The 19,470-nt window shown below is 36.9% G+C and overlaps 2 protein-coding genes across 2 annotated transcripts; one reads left to right on the forward strand and one right to left on the reverse strand.

The window, feature by feature from the left end:
* Positions 1-2,442: 2,442 nt before the first annotated feature.
* On the forward strand, positions 2,443-10,756 carry poc5 (POC5 centriolar protein homolog (Chlamydomonas)). Its single transcript, XM_053610162.1, has 13 exons — positions 2,443-2,566; positions 2,963-3,046; positions 3,186-3,333; positions 3,478-3,582; positions 3,676-3,851; positions 4,352-4,528; positions 4,738-4,842; positions 6,301-6,480; positions 6,627-6,792; positions 8,272-8,420; positions 9,082-9,201; positions 9,329-9,514; positions 10,298-10,756. The coding sequence occupies exons 2-13, from the start codon at positions 2,963-2,965 to the stop codon at positions 10,439-10,441; spliced, it is 1,740 nt and encodes a 579-aa protein (XP_053466137.1). The 5' UTR covers positions 2,443-2,566; the 3' UTR covers positions 10,442-10,756.
* A 1,289-nt stretch (positions 10,757-12,045) lies between these two features.
* On the reverse strand, positions 12,046-19,414 carry ankdd1b (ankyrin repeat and death domain containing 1B). The gene is made up of 15 exons (XM_053610164.1): positions 18,659-19,414; positions 18,071-18,171; positions 17,323-17,421; positions 17,118-17,216; positions 16,919-17,023; positions 16,007-16,111; positions 15,674-15,772; positions 15,377-15,475; positions 15,142-15,240; positions 14,603-14,701; positions 14,022-14,120; positions 13,837-13,932; positions 13,288-13,489; positions 12,399-12,530; positions 12,046-12,224 (listed from the first exon to the last, which is right to left on the reverse strand). The coding sequence occupies exons 1-15, from the start codon at positions 18,828-18,830 to the stop codon at positions 12,169-12,171; spliced, it is 1,662 nt and encodes a 553-aa protein (XP_053466139.1). The 5' UTR covers positions 18,831-19,414; the 3' UTR covers positions 12,046-12,168.
* Between the last annotated feature and the right edge of the window lie 56 nt (positions 19,415-19,470).

The raw sequence follows: 19,470 nt of genomic DNA on the forward strand, positions 1-19,470 counted from the left end.
ATTTTTTAATGCACTTTTTTGTTGTAGGCTACAGAGTGTTACATTCTTTCAGCAGTCAGTTATAAGCCTAACATAGGCTATTCAAGGGGGGCTCAAATATGACCACATAAAAATATATTTTTTTTACTAATTTATTTATTTAAAGTTATATTGTGCCTTCTTAGTAGCCTATGCCAGCTGAAATGAAAAAAAAATGTTCAGTGTTAAATAAATATTTTGAAATTGTATGTTTTGTAATTGATTTTTTTTCTATGAAAAGCAAGACAAAATAGTAAAAAGCACATTTTGACTATTTAATTCATGTAATGGTGAAAACAATGGCAAAATAAATGGAAAAAATGCGAAAAAACGTGTTTGGTATTCAGCCTTCGGCTTTCAGACAAGTTTTTCATTATATTCGGTTTCGGCTTCGGCCAAGAATTTTCATTTCAATGCATCCCTACAAAACACCCAACATATATTTATTGCTTGTTGACAGGGCACCGTATAAAATACTTTACTATCAATTATAAACACTATACTAAAATACTTTACCATCAATTATAAACACTATACTAAAATACTTTACTATTAATTATAAACACAATACTAAAATAGTTTACTATCAATTATAAACACTATACTAAAATCTTTACCATCAATTATAAACACTATACTAAAATACTTTACCATTAATTATAAACACAATACTAAAATAGTTTACTATCAATTATAAACACTATACTAAAATACTTTACCAACAATTATAACCTTTATCATCAGTAAAAAAAAAAAAAAAAAACTGTATGTATACAGACCAGTATGCAAGTCATTGTACAGTGATATATTGTGTTGTTTTGGTTCGTATTTCTAACACATTTGATTCATTATATAGAAAAGCTATGTACAGTATTTTTAGGGCTATGTAGAGTATTTACTCCAAATTGATGCACATCCCCACAAACTTAAGGTGACATTCTATACTTCACAGTGACATTTCAAACCTGTTACATTTACATTTACAGAATGTGACAGACACACCTATCCAAAACAGCGATGGAAAATATTTGTCCTACTAGTACAAAAAGTCCTTGGTCTAAGAATGCGATAAAGCCAAAAGTGTAGATTTAGTACTTACTTAATTGCTAGTACAGGTCATCAGTCTTTGTTTGAGGACAGCCAGTGACTCAGCTGTTTGGACAGCCAGTGGATCTTGGTGCCAGGAGAGAATGCATGCCTTTTTTGCATCTTGAGGGATGGGATATCGAAGGGAACATGGCATAGACTGGGTGTTTTATCCATCTAGCCGGGGCGTGTCTGTTTTTAGATTTTGGGTGTTTTAATGGTAGACAGAGAAAGACCTGCCAGGCACGAGGTGCAGTAGTCCAATTTCAATGTGGCAAGGGACTGAACAGAACCTGAGCTGCCTCTGTGGACAGAAGTTGGTGAATCCTCCTGATGTTGTATAGGATAAACTAACATGAGCAAAGAATGATAGCTTGTTGCCTGCCTATGTCTAGCAGAGATACAGAGATTCCATGCCAGGCTCCTATGGAATTTTAAGGCACTTTGCCCATTTCAGAAATACAGTAATAAAGAGAGAGCCATTCAACTTTGCTTTGCCTTAACCTTTGAGCCCCCACTGCCCCCCATCATACAAAAACATCTGTGTACCTATACAACTGTGTACTTCCAATGCTTCAAATGCAATATGACTGCATTTTAATTTGAAATACTCTGTGTGTGATTTTTGTTCGGTCTCTAAAGGCAATTCTAATGACCCTGGAGGTTAGAAGCCATTATATGCTCTCCACTTATATATGCCCACTTAATTTACCTGCATGGTTTTGAGCTATGTTATTTTACACAAATATAATCATGTCTAAATGTCTATTCTTAGTAATGCCTAGATATGATTTGATTTTACTTTTACTTCTCTGCTGACGACTTATTCCTGAAAACAAACACAAACAGCTGGTTCCTCTCAATGTTTCTTCCTCTTAACATCTTAGGGAGTTTTTCATTGCCACCGTCTTGCTCAATTTGGATTAATCCACACACTTAAAATCTGTATCCTGTGTTTATATATTTCTGTAAAGCTGCTTTGAGACAATGGCCGTTGTAAAAAGCGCTATACAAATAACATTGAATTGAATTGAATTGAATTGAATTGAAAACAAACTCGTTTTCATATATATATATATATTAAATAAAAACTACTTGGTGAAACAAAAACATATAAGTCCTCAATTATAGCAGTGCTGTAGTGCGATGTGTTTATTTGTTATACATTTACACCCTCCTCGTCGAGTCCGGTGACGTTTCAGCTTCACGTTTCTCACACTGTTTAAATCAGCAGCTTGCTCTCCAACGGTAACTTCCGCGTCTTTGTTGCCACGGCCACGGCTTGTCCAATCAAAATAGTCTATGAATGGCATGCGAAAATTTAAACCTATCCGATTACGCCTTGTTTATTTATTTATTTTTTAACAGTTTGAACGGTTGTCTGTCAAAACTGTTCTTGTGTTGTAGAGTTTCTAACAGGCGCACAACAAGACGAATACAATTAAAGTCACTCGGGTTTAAGGTAATAACAGTTATTCGGTGGTGTTGTGGAAAAAGTCTGGCTTCATGGCGTACTTCGTATCTCCCATTACCCAGTAGGTCGCTAGCTAGCAAGGATATATGCTACCCATTGTTTTTCGTTCCACGAGTTTTGATATGGTGGATATTGTAAAAGGTGCAGTTTGCGAGCTAACTATATGCTAGTGTTTTATATCAAAAACAAACAAAGTGACATGGGAAAACTAGTCATGTGTAAAAAAGAAAAAAAAAGTTTCGGTTTAGGTAGCTAGCTAGCAACATTATTTTATTAGTTGCGGCGATGCTAAGCTTAAAAATGACAGCCTGCTAACTTCAATGTATTCCAGTCTAGTTTTAAAACTCGAGAGAATTCCGTCAAAGTGCTCATATTTTTTTCTAGATGTCCTCGGATGAAGGGGAGCTGGTCAGTCCACACCTACCTCAGGACTCAGACAGGGGCAGCTCAGTGTCTTCTGAACTTCAAGTGAAGTATTTTCCTCAAAAAAAAAAAAAAAAGATCTCACATATGTTGTGAGTTCAAAAGTCATTTTAGAGCCATTTTTCTACCGTGATATCTATAATGAGTCTGTCACTGTTTCTTTGTCCATCTTTTCTCACATTAGGAAGAGTATGAAGATCTGCTTCGCTTTGCTGTAGTCACTCCAAAGTATGATCCAAGTATCCCATCTCAGCTGATGAGCAGCGCATTTTCTTTAAAAGCTGCCCAGAATTCCAGTGCAATGGATCCTGCAATTCTTGCGTCAGCTGATGGTTCGAACTATACCCCTCTATTATTCTTAGTATACTACTGATCTATTTAAATGGTAGTAGAATCACTTGGTATACAGTATGTGTGCTGCTGGTTTTGTTTGTTAGGTTTATAATTTACCTGACTTTATTTGCTATCTCTTGTAGATGTCAGAGGAAATGGGAGACGATTGTCACCTGTATGTGAGAATCTTTCAGCCACCAGTGCTCCACAGTTAGAAGGATCCCGACCACAGAGTCGCATTTCTGAAGGTAAACCTAACACCATGGTCACCGAACACTATGACAGAGGTCAGCGTTAACTACATTTGCTGTTTTTTTAAGTGAAACTAGCATGGTTTTCAGGTGAGGAGGTGGCATCCGGGTCTGACAGAGGATCAGAGCGCGTCTGTGCTGACTCGAACAGATCTGGGAAGAGCAGTCCGGATCATGTAATCAACGTGATGACGGAGATTTTTGTGTCTGAGGAGAACCTGAACAAGATGGAGGACATTTTGGACACCTGGAGCAACAACTTGAAGGTTTACATTTATTATCAAATGTCATGTCATGACTTACAGGTGCAATGTATTGTGCTGATTCCTACAGTTAGTTGGGAGTTTATTAGATATACTCGTCTAGTGCGTTGTACAAGAATGTTGTAATTATCTAGTAATAAAAGCACTGAGTATTTGCTATCAACATGATCAGAAATGATGTTTAGACAGGTTCATAATTTTCAGTCCTCAAGTTAAGCAGTGTCTCTGCTTAAGACACTCGACTTAATGCTGCTCCTTGCTCGAGCTCATATTTAAGAAAAATCTACTTTAATCCAAGTTCAGAATCATGTATAACTGAGACACGCCACTGTTTTTTGCAAACTCTGCCCAAACTCAATGGTATAAGTGATCCATAAGGCTGTATTTTACCCTGAAATCTGAATACCGAAGAGTAACTTCAGTACTCCTCACCACATGCATGTAACACTAGTGTGTATACGATGTATAGCTGTGAAGTCTCCCGTATAACCATCTTTCTGTAGAGTAATGTGATGACAGAGCTAAGGAAATGGAAAATGGCCTTTGTGGAGCAGCACAGACTGGAGATGACGAAGGAGAGGGAAAAACATGCTGCTCACATAGCAGGCATTCATGCAGAGATGGACAGCCTCAAAGACCTGCTCAATACATACCAGATCTCCAATCAGCGGAAAGATGAGGCACGTAATACTTTCCACTTGGATGGATATACAAGTTAATTAATGATCATTATAATGGTATTAAACGCTGTCAAAATTCAAAGAGAAAACAGAGTCTAGTATGATTAATTTTAGGGCATATACTGATATCAACAGTATTAGTATCTCCTAAAGAAATGTATACAGGTACCTTCAGATTCACTCAGTGACGTCCTTTCCTTGCCCTGTAGGTGATCATGAATCTGACACGGGCGGTTGACAGGCAGCGGGAGCGGCTGGAGTTGATGAGGAGCTTCACCCAGTGGAGACTCCAGCACTGTGCTGCCAAAGAGGAGGTGAGCTGAGTGACAGCACAGTAGCACACTGACTAAGGGCCAGCACCTTTCCACAAACCATTATTTATTCAGCTCAGCTTTATATAGATATTTCTGCATGGCTTTGACAGGTTTTGGCTTTTTTATGGCTTTTCTTTGAATGATTGCTTACTTTTTGACCTCTGATTTGAGAGTGTTTCTGAGCTAAATGTGGAAAAATGCACAAAATGTGGAAATATTCTAATGGTCAAACTCTTATGTAACTTCAAGGTGTGTGTGTGTGTGTATATATATATATGTATATGTATGTATATATATATATATATATATATATATATATATATATATATATATATATATATATATATATATATATATATCGTGTGTGTGTGTGTGTGTGTGTGTGTGTGTGTGTGTAATATATAAAATAAGGAAATGAGCTGTAAGTGTTACTGAGCATCTTACAGAACCAGTCATGGTTCTTCTGAAGACTTTGACTGTCGCACTTGCTTCTTATTTTTGCAGCAAAATCCAGCAGCCTTCATTATGTTTTTTTGTGAAAAGTGTCTCTTACCACTTAATATGCTGCTTTTTTTACTGACATACCAACATTTTTTCTGTAACATTTAATTTTGTGCTGGAAAACTAATGTTTGGAAATCTAAAATGGTTTTTTGTACTAACTTGATAATGTAGAAGTCATAAAATAAAAATCTATAACAAGGTTTGTACTAAACAAATAGGGTGCCTAAAAATTTTGCACAGTACTCTGTATATATTTTAAAACATTTTCCATTAGCATTTTCCAGTCTAATCTTAACCCACTGCTTCTGTAGAGTGTGTGTGTGTGTGCGCGCGTGTATGATTACCGGTAGTGTGAACATGAGTTTTGACACTTTTCCCTGTATTGAGAGAAAAAAAAAAAAGAAGCTGTTTACTCAAAACTCTAAGGGCAGTTGTTGAATTATATTAATAAATATTGATAATATGATGTGACACTTTTTTGTAATGCAAATTTGAAAGCTGTTCTTTACGGTCCACTTTTACTTTCCAACACTGGAACAAAACAGAATCATGAACTCCCCTTTATTCAGCAGAAACTATGATGCCCCACAGTTGATTGGCAAAACATCTTTAACATTAAACCCCAAGTCCTGCCTTGTTTGCGTACTACTACTACATGATATACTGTACACTGTCATTTTGTTCACCTGAAACGTGTCATTCCTCAGAATCTGGGGCTTGCAGAAGTCAACTAAATTTAATTTAAATGGACATTGTCCTAAAGCAGCTTGACCAGATGCCATGAGAGGAACCAGATTCAAAAGGGAACCCATCCACATCTGTTTTCCTCTTGCGGTCCTATTATTTTTTAAATAATAATAATATAGTCCTGCACAAAAGTGAAATAAGTAATGATGACCTTGCAACTGATTTTCATTATCTTGTATGTATATGTGCTTTCGTCTGTGTGCATCAGGCTCAGGCGAGCAGGTTGGCAGAGCAGCACCACCAGCTACAGTTAAAGAAGAAGGTGTGGGCGGCCTGGCACTCGCTTATCCAAAGGGGCTGGAGGGAGAGGGCAGAGCGGGCATGCCGCACTCGCGCTGAGGAGGTCTGTCTGCAGCTCTCTGCTGACTACGAGGCTAAACTGGCAGAGGTAAAAGGACCTGGAAACCATTTAGCCATGTTTAGGGATAAAAGTTGGCAGTTAAGAAGTTGGTATTTATAATGTTGGTTGTTTTAATAAAATATTCAAAGTTCAGTTGAATATCTGAAGTTTGGCTGCATCTGTGTGTGTTTCAGCATGTGGAGGCCCTACAGAAAGCCCAAGCTGAGATCCAGAGGTTGCAGAGAGAGAGAGAGCGCTATGAAGACTCCATGAAGAAGGCGTTCATGCGTGGTGTCTGCGCTCTTAACATCGAAGCGCTCAGCATGTTCCACACTGCAGATCCGGGCAGACAGGAGCGAGGTAGGCCAACCTTTCCCTCTAAAAAGTGTACAGGAACTGTGGCACTGGGCCGTACGAGTCGAATGTACAGCTTTGCAGTTCCAGACACTTTGCAGCTAATATGTTGGATGGTCTGGAGAGACGAGGGACAGAGGCAATGTAATGTAGGACAAAACAACAACTGAAAATATAGTACAATGTATTTGGGGCTCTCAGTACAGGTGAGCAGTGAGTTGATTTTCAGATAGCATGGGCATGACAAAATTCTGAGGTTTCCAGGTGAGTATTTTGACCTTCTAAGCTGGCTTTATTGCAGTGCTAATTCAGGTTCTGTGAGATATATTATTATGGAACACTGCACACTGGTAGATTTAAGGATCCTATAGTTTGGCCTTGTGTTTAAATTGATCAAAATTAGTTGCATCACATGAAGAGAATAAGGAACTTGGGGGGGGGGGGGGGTATAAGGCACAGTTCAATGTTAGTATAGCAACAAATATGCTATTGTCCAGACTGTTATGTAGACTGTAATAGATCTGCAGAATCTGCCATCCTTCCTCAGTGAAATCATTTCAGGAAAAACGCAGTATTGTAGTCTATGGGTAGTTCTACATCACTAGTGTTATTCATATCTGTGATTTAATGCAAGAATGTGTCTTTTGATGCCATGTATCACATACTCGGTCATGAATAGATATCCATTATTTAGGCATTGTGTAACTGATAATACATATAATAAAATGATAATAAAACAGTCAGATTTGACTTCATTTAGGAAGGGTGTGACATTTCACCTTCACTGTTTTTTTGAAAAGCCACCTGAAGTACAGTATGTGCTGGGGTAAATGTGGAGAGGATTTCATTTCTGTTAAAGTGCACCTATTATGTTTTTTCCAAGTATTACCTTTCATGTAGTGTGTGTGTGTGTGTGTGTGTGTGTGTGTGTGTGTGTGTGTGTTAGAGCTGTATGTGAATGTAAAAACATCTGCAAAGTTTCAAAAATCAGATCGCATGACAAACGGGGTTATTGACTCCCAAAAGAAGGAATTGATTCTGAACAGCTGAAATGAGTCATTAGTAAATCCAGACTTTACTTCCTGTATAAACCTACGTCATCGGCTGCTCGTGAACAGATGGAGCTGAAACTCGTTATGGTAGTGGGCGTTTCCTTTTCCACACACGCTGACAGCGGTAGATCAATCACAATAGACAGGGACATCTGACCAATAGAGCAGAGTATGCTCTCTGAACGGAAGAGTTTATAATGAATCCTTTAGAACGGATCATTTAACGAGTCGTTTGTGACACTGGGGAAAAAAGGTAATACTACAATTTAAATTATGAGCACATTAAATTGTTTTTTGACCTTGGATGCATGTACATCTATTGTATGAGACCTTTAAAAACAAAATTAGGCACGTTTCAAAACCATAATAGGTGCGCTTTAATGGGTGTGAATCATCATAACTGAATAAACACGGTAAAATATTCTTCCTTCAGATGAGCCACCATCAGGAGACGAACCCAGTTCTAGCTCAATGGCCAGTCGACCAATCTTTACTGCATCTTCAGCACGCCTAAGCCCAATCAGCATGGAGACTCCAGTGCAGCCCGTCCATTCCCGCACTAATACAGATGACACAGAAGCAGTAAGACGTGAACACTGTGGAGGCATTTCTTAAATGGGGCACACTTTTCTTTCCCAATATTGAGTACATATGGTATTATATTTTCTTTGGGCTTGTGGGAAAATGATTTCTTTTCAATTTGATTTCTGATTAAAAGCAGATCTAGTGCAAGTGTCCTCATTAGTGAGTAGAATCTAAATCTACAGACCAGATAAATAGGTCAATCGATGTTTTGCAGATCAGGGTTTACACACACACTAGAACACCTAGAAAATTTTATCTAGAGACAAGATATGTAGTCAGTGGACAGCATATGAAATGAAAAAAATGTACGTGTGTGCTATTAGCCTCTAAGAATGCAATTTATTTTGAAAATATTTATTTTGTTAAATATGCTAAGGTGTTAAGTATGCAGATATTTTTGGCCACTGGCCCCCTATTTGATTATCAATGTAAAGGCCTGAAGGTGACCGTACTTAAAACATAACAGTCACTGGTCTCTAACAGTGAGTAAGTTTTACTGAAATGAAGCAATCAAATCAAAACTGGTATTAGAATGTTGTGTTTTAGTTAACAAAGGGTCATTAAAGATTGTATTGTTAACTTTAATCTTATGGATATCAACAGATAGGAATCATTGTAAGATGAGATCATTATATAACATTTTATTCCTCTGTTGCAGGATCAGTTTAGCTCTCAGCCCGGCTATAGTACAGCAGTCAGTCAGACAGATGCACTGCCTTCCCCTACAGTAGTGAACACCGCTTTAGCACCTGGAGGCATCACAAGTTCCCTTCGACAGGTAAAAAAAAATAGCATCACCACTGAGTATACACTTTGCAGATGCATACTAAGTCAGTTTATCGGCATGTGATCAATCAAGGCAGGAAATGATGATAACGGCTCAGTTTGGTTTGTTTTTATGGCAGTTCCCACACACGAGTGTACGGACAGTAACAGCTGGTCAACAGAAAGCTTCAAAGACAGTGACTGCACGCATCACGGGACGCTCAGAACTGGCCAAGACAGGCCGTAACCCCAGCAACCTGCATGTCATGGGTGTGTTTCCACCCATGAGCTCCATCGTTGTGGAGAGACACCACCCTGTCACTCAGGTATCAAATATAGTCGTGATAATAATACAACATATAAATAAATCTAATTAAGCAGATAAAATTGCTTAAGGCAATAACAGAAAATTAAATTTACACAATTTCCCCTTATCTATCAGCCCATATTTGGTGTCTATAATTTGCTTCATTAGTATGCCCTAAAGATATGAAGTATGCTTGTTTTGGTATTTTAAGCACATGTCCATGTACAAATATTACTGAGTGAACACTGTCTTTTGAGGCCATCGCTGGCCATCAGTGGGATCAGCCACTGAAATTTAATCATGGTAATAATTTTTGGACTCTGCCTACCAGTCTATGGTATTGTTTTGTTTGTTAAATTAAACATTCAATTAAACATTAAAATACTATTAATGTCTTGTCTGAGGAGATCATCCTGTTTCCTGTCATATTTCATCATTATCACCAGTTACATTGCAAACATTAAAAAAATATATTAAAAAGGGAGCTCAATGTACTTTAGAGTATTTATAAAAATCTAAACAAAATTTGGCTGACCAGTTGAAATAGTACACTGTTAAATAGGCACAAAATAAATAGACAATTAATAGTAAGTATAAAAGAGAGGTAAATGTAAGCAAATATTTAATACTGCTTTGTTATTTTAAAAATATATTTATAATGATTTTGTTCAAATTCATTGATCTATTTATTTATTTATTTATTTATTTATTTTACAGCTCCTACAGAAAGTGAGTTCCATAAAACAAAAGCCACTTCAGCAGTTTCATAATAATTTTTTCTAAGCTCTCTGCTCTGTTCCAGGTTACCCTCGGTCAGGCAACAGCGGCCAAGTTTCCTCGCTCTACTCTACAGAGTCACACTGTGTCCAGCACTAAAAGCTCCAGCCAGCCCAGGGGACAACCATCCTCCGCATTTCACATCCACTCCATTAAAGTAGTGGACTAACACACACACAGAAGTGACATACAGTGAAATACATTTGCTAAGTCATAGCTAAAACCTCTTATTTGAGAATCAAGGCTTCGTTTTGAAGGTTTTAAATTGTCCATTCAGGTTTACATTGCATTTTTAATGTTTATAATGGTTTATTAAACATTTTGTATGTTTTTAAAGTATTTTTATAATAATAAATTTTAGATATGCCTTTTATTTAATTCATGGTGTTTTTTTTTTTTTTTCTTGTTTTTGATGATGTGTGATTATTTTTAGCAGTGTCACCTGGTAAGTCACAGTTGCAAAATTAAAATTTTTATATATATATATATAAAATTTATATTTTATTTCAACCCCCCTTGCAAATCAGGTTTATTGTCAAAATTTACAGACTTTCAGCTGTTTGCAATGAACAAATCAAACAAAAGCAATTGAAATAGTTCAATACAACAAATGCTTCAAATGATTTTCCCAAATTCAACTGAAAATGCACCTTATAATGATTTTTCTAATACCTGGATGGGGCAGAAAAAGGAAGCTATCAATGGCTGCAACCAGATTTCTGAGAAGGCATGATGTGGAAAAACCCTCGAGTGACTGCAAAAGACCTGCAGCAAGACTTGGTGGAAACAGGCACTGAGGTTTCAGTGAGCACAGTAAGGTGTGTACTAAACATAGAAGGTTTCCATGCCAGAACTCCAAGACGTACACCACTACTGATCCAAAGGCACAAGAAAAGTCGACTCAAAATCATAAATAAGCCACAGAAGTTTGGGGATTCTGTTCTGTGGTGCAATGAAACAAACCTGGAACTTTTCAGCACAATGGATCAGCGGTATGTCTGGAGGAAGAAGAATGAAGAAAGAACACTGTCCACAGTCAAGCATGGTGGTGGCTCTGCGATGCTCTGGGGCTGCTTTGCATCCTCTGGCACTGGAAACCTGCAGCGTGTGGAAGTTAAGATTCATTGAAGTATCAGGAAATCCTAGGAGAAAACATCATGCTGTCTTTGAAGAAGCTGAAGTTTGGGCATCATTGGACCTTCCAACAGGACAATGATCCCAAGCATACCTCAAATTCCACCAATGCTTGGTTGCAGAAGAAGTCCTGGAAGATTCTACAGGGCCATCACAGTGACCTGACTTGAACCCCATAGAAAATCTCTGGTGAGATTTGAAGAAGGCAGTTGTAGCACGATAACCCAAGAATATTACTGAACTGGAGGCCATTGCTCATGAGGAATGGGCTAAGATTCCCCAGGAACGCTGCCAAAAGCTATGCATCTCATTTGCAGCAGGCCATAACAGCAAAAGGGTGCTCTACTAAGTACTAAAGATGCATGCCATGAAGGGATTGAATAATTTTGAAACTGGAGAAGTCATTATAAATTGCATTTTAAGTTGAATTTGGGGAAACTACTTGAAGCATTCGTTGTGTTGAACTATTTTGACTACTTTTGTTTGAGTTGTTCACTGCAAACAGCTGAAAGTCTGTAAATTTTGACAATAAACCTGATTTCAGTGGGGGGTGAATAATTTTGACTATAACCACATTAACCACATATCTGCACAATTCTGTAAAGTTTTTGTGTTTGTAAAATGAATGCATGTTGTCAATTGAAGAAACAGGTATGTTTATTAATGGAATGTCATGGTGCATGAAGTAAATTTGAGGACTGATGTTGCTTCTCAAGACAGATGAGTGAAATAAAGTATTTTTTGCATTCAGTTATCAGGCCTTCATGAAATTTTACATTTCCGTTTACTGTTGTCTTCTCCCTCCATTCTTAGTTTTTCTGTCGGAACAGACAGAGCAGGATTATATACAAGTTGCCAGGTACCCCAATCAAATAAACTTATTTAATAAACAAATTTATTATACTTGAAGTAACTACTAATTTGTATGAGATGGATTAAATGGTTCAATTTTCAAAAGAACAAAGTGTATTGAATGAAAAACTTAATCTCACCTGCCATTTTTACATTGCCAATAGCAATTAGTCCCTGGTAGATCTCCTTGGCTGGGCATCTCTGAGCAACTAACAGTCCATGGAGCCAAATGAGTAGCATTCTGTTTCCATGCTCTTGGTGACTGTTAGGACCTAAATACACACCACCAGGTCTCTTAAGTATTATAGTACAGTCAGTCTACTTGGAGCATTTGATCTGTTGTACACTTTTCTGGGCACAGCCTTCAGGATCTTGAAGATGGCAATCTGATTTGCTCACTGCACGTCAATATGTATGCACTTATGTGCAGGAAAACACTTTTGTGATGCAATGAACTTTCTGGAGCACAATATAGTCACTAGTATGAACTTTAAAGTTATTACAGAAGTTTGTGTGAAGCTGTTTGTGAGTAAACAACAATCCTGTGTGTTTGCTGATGGGCTGTGGTTGGTCATCTGCTATGTCATCAAATTGCCTCAGTTGGTTCTTGGCCCCATTTATTTACAAAACAACAGAATCTCTAGCAAAGATAGCAAAGAATCTCTATCAAATTCTGGCTTGCAGGACTAAGGGAAGTGAAACTTGGTGTAAGAATACAATAATTTTACACACTATCTTAGTGATTCATTCAATAATGAAAGTCAGTTAGGTGCCAAAAATATCTGAAATCTTACAATACCTTACAATACCGAAATATTTTATTACTCTCCAAAATCCAAACACAGTTTGAGCAGGAGGTATATAGCAGATAAAGTTAGAATTTTGAAAAAAGATTCTCCCGATCTTGTGGATACCATGCACTCAGACTATATGCAAAAAAAAGATTTCCTTGTGCTATACATATCTGTGCAATACTGTATATACAGAATTACAGCACTGAGTAAAACTAAATAAATTACACTTCCTCACCCGTCCACTGCTCCTCAATGGCAGCAATCTGCTCCTCAGTAAAAGCCCAATGGTCTGCCAGCTTCTTCCACTCGTTCTTGCTGAGAAGCCTGTAGGCCAAATTCCACAGCATATTGCGTGTCTGTTTCGTCTCAGCGCGGTGGTCCGGTTTAAATGTTAGCGAAAACTCAGGATGAAGGTCTTCATTAGTTTCTGCATTGGACTAATACAATAAGGTTCAATTTTGAGATAGGCCAGATGCTAACAAAAAACACAGGTGCTGAAATAACACAGCTAGGCACATTGTCTGGGGATAACACTGTATTGGATAGTCTGATGTCTGGTGTCTCTGTTAGTTAGTTAATTGCTTATCAAACTGTATTGAGAATCTCACTAGCAAGATAAATCTGCTGCGCTGACATTTTGGTACGATACATTTTGGTCATACATGGTGTGAAATTAGAATAATTGCTCATGCTAATTTAATATCAAATGTCATTACAAGATATTATGAAATGGGTACAAAGGATGGTTTCTGTTCAGAGTCAGCTACACATTTTGAGTACTTACCTTTATCCAACTGAAGTATCTTTCAGCTTTGATGATCATGTCTACAATGATCACTACATCGGCTCTGGCTGCCACTCCCAAGGCTGTTTTACCATGCTGGAGTTTAAAACAAATAGCTTCATTAAAATGTTATACCTTCATTTGGAAATTGGTGGTATCCCAATAAGGATTCAGGTATGACTTACCCTGTCTTTAATTGCCAAATTCACACCAGCTTTCAGAATAATCTCAATCACATCCACCTTGCCCAATTCTGCTGCTATATGGAGTGCTGTCTGGCCCAGCTAAAGGTGATGAAGGAATAAAGTAACATCAAATAATTTTACAGAATACAGAAGTATACAAAATCCAGAAGGAAGGAATCTTATAAGTTAAACAAAAGGTGGTTAGGAAGAAAGGAAGGGCGTTTAGAAAGAAGTTCTGAAGGAAGGAAGGAAGGAAGGAAGTTTAAATGAAAGGAAGTTTGGAAGGAAGAAAAGAAGAGGGAAAGTTAGGCAGGAAGGAAGGAGGGTGAAAGGAAGAGAGGAGCATTTTAAAGAACAGTGTTTGAAGGAAGTTTGATGGGAAGGAAGAATATTGAGAGAGAAAATTAGTAAGTAATGAAGTAGTCTTACTTAAGTACTTAAGTAAGGACAGTGAGGGAGGGAGGACGGAAAAGAAAAGTTGGGAAGAATGTTTATGGAAGGAAGGATTAAAAGATGTATACTAGGAAGGATAAATCAAATGCCCTTGTCCCTAAGAGGGAATTTGGGCAATAGTAACCTACGTGATCTGTGATATCGGTGTCACAGCGAGATTCCAGCAGAGATTCAATCACTGTAGTGTGACAGTTCTTCACTGCTAAGTGAAATGGTGTCTGTAAATGCTAGAAACAGTACAGAATATTTTGAGAGCTAATATCAAATCAAATATCAAATATCAATTAAACATTTTCCATATTTTTAATGACAAGAATATAAGTGTCATTTTAGGAGATTTATACTTAGTACAATTGAATATTACTGTGCCCTCCACTAATATTGGCACCCTTGGTAAATATGAACAAAGAAGGCTGTGAAAACTTGTCTTTATTATGTAACCTTTTGATCTTTTGTTCAAAGAAATTGTGTTAATACCTAGGGGTTTGGTATGGGCAAATCTGGGAATTATGGTCAGGTGTCCATATACTTTTGGCCATATAGTGTATATGTACATCATTGAGTATATTGGTCTTATTTAATCTATATGCAGTATACAACAAATGCCATGACAAACCTAAATTGCATTAATTTAAGTAATAATTAAGCAAAGGTTTTAGGGATTTACTTGGTTTTGAATATTCATCTGAGCACCATGATCAACAAGGAGCTTCACCACTGGCATGTAGCCCTTTTCACATACAGAATGGAGAGGGCTTATCCTGTTCTGAAAGCAAATAGTAAGAAAGCAAGATTACAGTGAAAACACAATCAGGTTAATTTGTGGAATCAACTCACTAATGTACTGACAAAAACATAAAGTCTATGGGCTTTTTCTGCTTCCAAAGGGATTTTGTACATACTGTAGTGGGAATGTTTGGGTCACAATCAGCTTCTAGCAGAGCCAAAACACAGTCCTCATGAGCTCCATCAGCAGCTAAATACAGTGGTGTTTCCCCAGCCTAAAAACAAATGGCATATGAGTATACACTGTAAAGATGCCATTCAGTATGTGTGTTATACTGTAGAGATATGGATGCTCTCTTATTACTGTATATAGGACACTAAGGTAGTCCAATACTACAGTAATTTTATGACATTTTATGACATTTCACTTAAGTCATGTTCAGATGATTAGCTTTAAATTCCTCCATACTTACATGATTGACTTCATTGCGGACCTCAAAGTAATCAAGCAGTAGCTGCACAGCACCGAGATGGCCATTCTTAGCAGCAAGATGCAAAGGTGTGTCTCCTTTCTGCCGAAAGGAAGACAAACACATTGCTGTGAGGCAATTTCCTTGACAGTCTTGTCTTTTTATGTACACTTGTACTGAAAGCACTTTTCCTGTGCTGAAAGGCAGAACACAACCTAATGGTCATGAGCAGAGAACCTTAAATGTTTCTGGATAATGTTCTGCACAATTAATCAGGACTAGGAACTGGGTTAAGGAACAAAAATCCAAATATTTTGTAGGCAATGTGACACGGACCTGATTTTCCTCCATGGTGGCCATTTTGTAAGGCTCCTCCATCAGCATCTGCAACATCCGCACACAGCCATGTTCTGCTGCCACAGCAAATGGCCTGTTTCCATGCTAACACACATAAAAAAAAAATGATATGCTACATCAAGGATTTTGCATATGTTAATACAATACCCTAAATTCAAGCGATACTTTTAAGTCTGTAATGCCAGAGAAAGCATATTTTTTAAAGAAAATAGAAAACGGTACTAATATATTTTTAATATAAGTGGTACTACCATTCCTAATGAAATGGATTTAATCGTGTAAGTAACTAAATAATAATTACTGTGCATCGGAACCAGCCTTAAAACTAAATGCATTATGTTTCCGCACAGCTTAGAACTTGCAATTAATGCAAAATGGACATGTGGCTTAGTTAAGAAACAAAAGATTTACAAAACCCACCAACAAATGACAGCACAGGACCAGTTATAAAGAAAACCAAAACTGACACTCAAACATTTTGGCAGGTAAAGCATGAATATGTAGGAATTTGCATTAGGACTTTGCATCTAAGAAACTGTCTAACTCTTTATTAATAAATAATTTACTTATTTTCTAGCTGATAGACAGTATATACAGTATTGTATTCTCCAATATGGGTAACTGTTATTTTGAATACTCCTTTTATGCTTTATGTTCTTTCTCTTACATTAAATATTACAATAAATATTACATTATTTATTAAATAAATAAATAAACAAAAAAGAATTTGTACTGCTGAAATAGTATTTGCCTTAAAAGATCATGGAAACGGGACACTGTAGCCAAAAAAAGTTTACAACTGTTTCTTATTTTGTGTGTTATTTAAAAAAAAATAATCTTTCAGAAATTGTAGCTTCTGTATAGAAATAAGAGAATAAAACATGGTCATACGTGGTCTTCTTTGTCAAGTTCTCTCATCTGAAGGTCATCAACAATGTACGCTATGATGTCGGTGTGATCGTTTACAGCAGCACAGTGCATAATGTTCATCCCTTCCTGAGGGCAGAATGACATGCTTTAAAAATATTTCTCTAAAGGAGACATGATACGGATAATGAATCTAGATTTAGTAAGATGATCACAACTTCACCATGTTCACAACCCTCTGATCAGCACCACCCTGTACAAGTAGCTTCAGGATTTCCAAACTGCCAAACCATGCAGCGAGGTGAGTAGCAGTGACTCCATACTGTATGGGAAGATATAGGATGAAATAAAATTGGATGCAGTATGTCCTCAAACTCAGTGCATTCTAAGTATTTGGTCTCATTTGAATGTCACATTGTATGCCATACCTTGTCCTGTAAGTCTAGCTTTGCTCTTCTTCTAAGAAGGAGATCAACCGCTTCTTTGTTTTTGCAGGCTACAGCATAGTGAAGTGGAGTTCGATGGTGCTAAGATGTGATGAAATTGACTTAGAAAATTCTTCTTTCACATTAATATACAGTGAAAGTCAATCTATAAGGTTTCAACAAGCTGAATTTTCCTTAAAAGCTTTTTCTGAACCTTCACTCAGGAAAAAAAAAGCTTATTCAAAGGTTCCTTTGATAGATACAGGGTCATTGCTTCCTAAATTCCTAAAATTCTAATTTGAATACTCTTTGATAGGAAATCACTTTATTGTAGGTTTCTATAAAGTCATTATTCTCCCAGAGGGAACAAACCAAAGATTTAACCTTAAGAGTGTATGGGCCACCTACTGCTATCAGATAACATTATTTACTTCTAAATTGCATAAGCTAATTTTTTTTTTTTTTTTTCTTTCTGTAATATAACGCTTGCAAATGTACCTATACTCTTAGAAAAACATTTCTGTCTAGTACCCTATATATGGGGTGCTAGATAGGTAGTCTTCTGTCCAGTTAAAATTAGCTACACTATCTGGATAGCTACAGTAGCTTGTTAATAGTCTGCATATTTTGTTAGGAAATGTGAAGGTACAAGTGTGTCAGTTATTAAGTAGTGGAGTGGCGTGCTGCCTATTGATTGGTGATTTTGTACATGAGCTGCATAGAATACAAGAAAATCATGTTATTGACATACCACGTTTTTAGCATTAACATTCACAGCCCGTCCTAAAAGCTTCATGGTTTCCACATCGTTCCTTTTTGCTGCTTCGATGTATTCTTTTTCAGTCTCTAGCACTAGAGCAAAGAAGCAAACGACTAATAAACTGAGCCTTAGCTGTTTGGGTGGTCTTCATGAATAAATATAATACATACTGACAAGAGTACACAAAAACAGTATTTGTTTTGGGCGTTTACTTCACAGATGGCTTGGAGGCAGTCTTGTGTGACTATTAATGATTCACTCATGGGAGCTGAACACAAATCTCCTTTATTTATCAGCCGTATATGGAAAAATCCAGGCAGATGAAGAATGAGGCAAAGTCCACTTCACACCAATGTCTTATTACTGAGGTACATTATATTAGTACTAATCAGATAACTAAGAATACATAATCCAGAAATAATGTTACAGCTGAAACATTTTATGTTACCTATGGCATATACCAAATCTACATCCTGTCAAAATGACAATTCCTTCAACTATAAAGAAATAACTGTTTAAAGTGTATCAAAATAACCTCCTAAATAATTAAACTAATTCTGCATTCCAGTGTGTACTTACACATCTCCACATTGTCGAAATCTGCGTCTGCCTCTGGCTCTTTCTGGAGGAGGATATCCGTGAAATCTTTAACATGCTCTGAATTAATCCATGCTTTAGGATTCAAGTTTTCCTTTTTCAGCATAGGATGTTTCATTATTCTGTCTTTCAAAGCTAAAACTCTATCCTCCATGGTGCTTTGTATAGCACAGAAGCTCTTCACTTTTAAACAGAAAGCGGTTTATGAAGAGGTTCGGTATATTTGCTGTAGAAGGCTACACCCAAGGAAATTTACACTTACCCAGAGTACATACAGGTAATGTTCATCAATTGCTGACTATACTGATAGGATCAGGGAATGCTTTTGCTCATGCCAATTCAGGATAGAAGTGGGAAATAGGGCAGAGAGTGAGTGAGAATATCTAATATTAAATAAATACACATACTACAATATTCATACATGAAAATAAATGGAAGTATTTATCTTCAAATGTGAAAATGGGCTATGAGAGTATTAGTGCAAACAGGCATCATGAAAAGAACATTTAAATTTTTCTCGATATATTTTAAATACAAAACTGTAAAATATTAAATGTGATATATTAAAATATTTAATTTCAAATCTTTAGTTAAAAATCACAAAGCCTAACGGATACTTTATGGCTTTGATCTTTCTAGATTTTTTCATATAGTATATGGGCTAATAAAGTGCTTTGTTTGTGTTCAATTAATAATAAAATACTTCTCATAGCACAGCACGCAAGGCAAAAGTGCAAACATTGTATTACAAACATAATCAGATTTGATAGCGCTTCATATTTTCACCATATTTT

This window comes from Ictalurus furcatus, chromosome 22 (genome assembly GCF_023375685.1).
Source record: "Ictalurus furcatus strain D&B chromosome 22, Billie_1.0, whole genome shotgun sequence".
Lineage (NCBI taxonomy): Eukaryota > Metazoa > Chordata > Actinopteri > Siluriformes > Ictaluridae > Ictalurus > Ictalurus furcatus.

What these genes read in the sequence shown, in the direction of transcription:
- poc5 (XM_053610162.1), top strand. Translation starts at nt 2,963, where the DNA reads ATGTCCTCGGATGAAGGGGAGCTGGTCAGTCCACACCTACCTCAGGAC. An exon ending in ACTGTGCTGCCAAAGAGGAG is followed by an intron (nt 4,843 to 6,300) that starts GTGAGCTGAGTG and finishes TGTGTGCATCAG; the next exon opens with GCTCAGGCGAGCAGGTTGGC. An exon ending in TCCGGGCAGACAGGAGCGAG is followed by an intron (nt 6,793 to 8,271) that starts GTAGGCCAACCT and finishes TTCTTCCTTCAG; the next exon opens with ATGAGCCACCATCAGGAGAC.
- ankdd1b (XM_053610164.1), bottom strand. Translation starts at nt 18,830, where the DNA reads ATGGAGGATAGAGTTTTAGCTTTGAAAGACAGAATAATGAAACATCCT. An exon ending in ATGTTAATGCTAAAAACGTG is followed by an intron (nt 17,422 to 18,070) that starts GTATGTCAATAA and finishes ATCACATCTTAG; the next exon opens with CACCATCGAACTCCACTTCA. An exon ending in ACCCAAACATTCCCACTACA is followed by an intron (nt 15,241 to 15,376) that starts GTATGTACAAAA and finishes ATTTGCTTTCAG; the next exon opens with AACAGGATAAGCCCTCTCCA.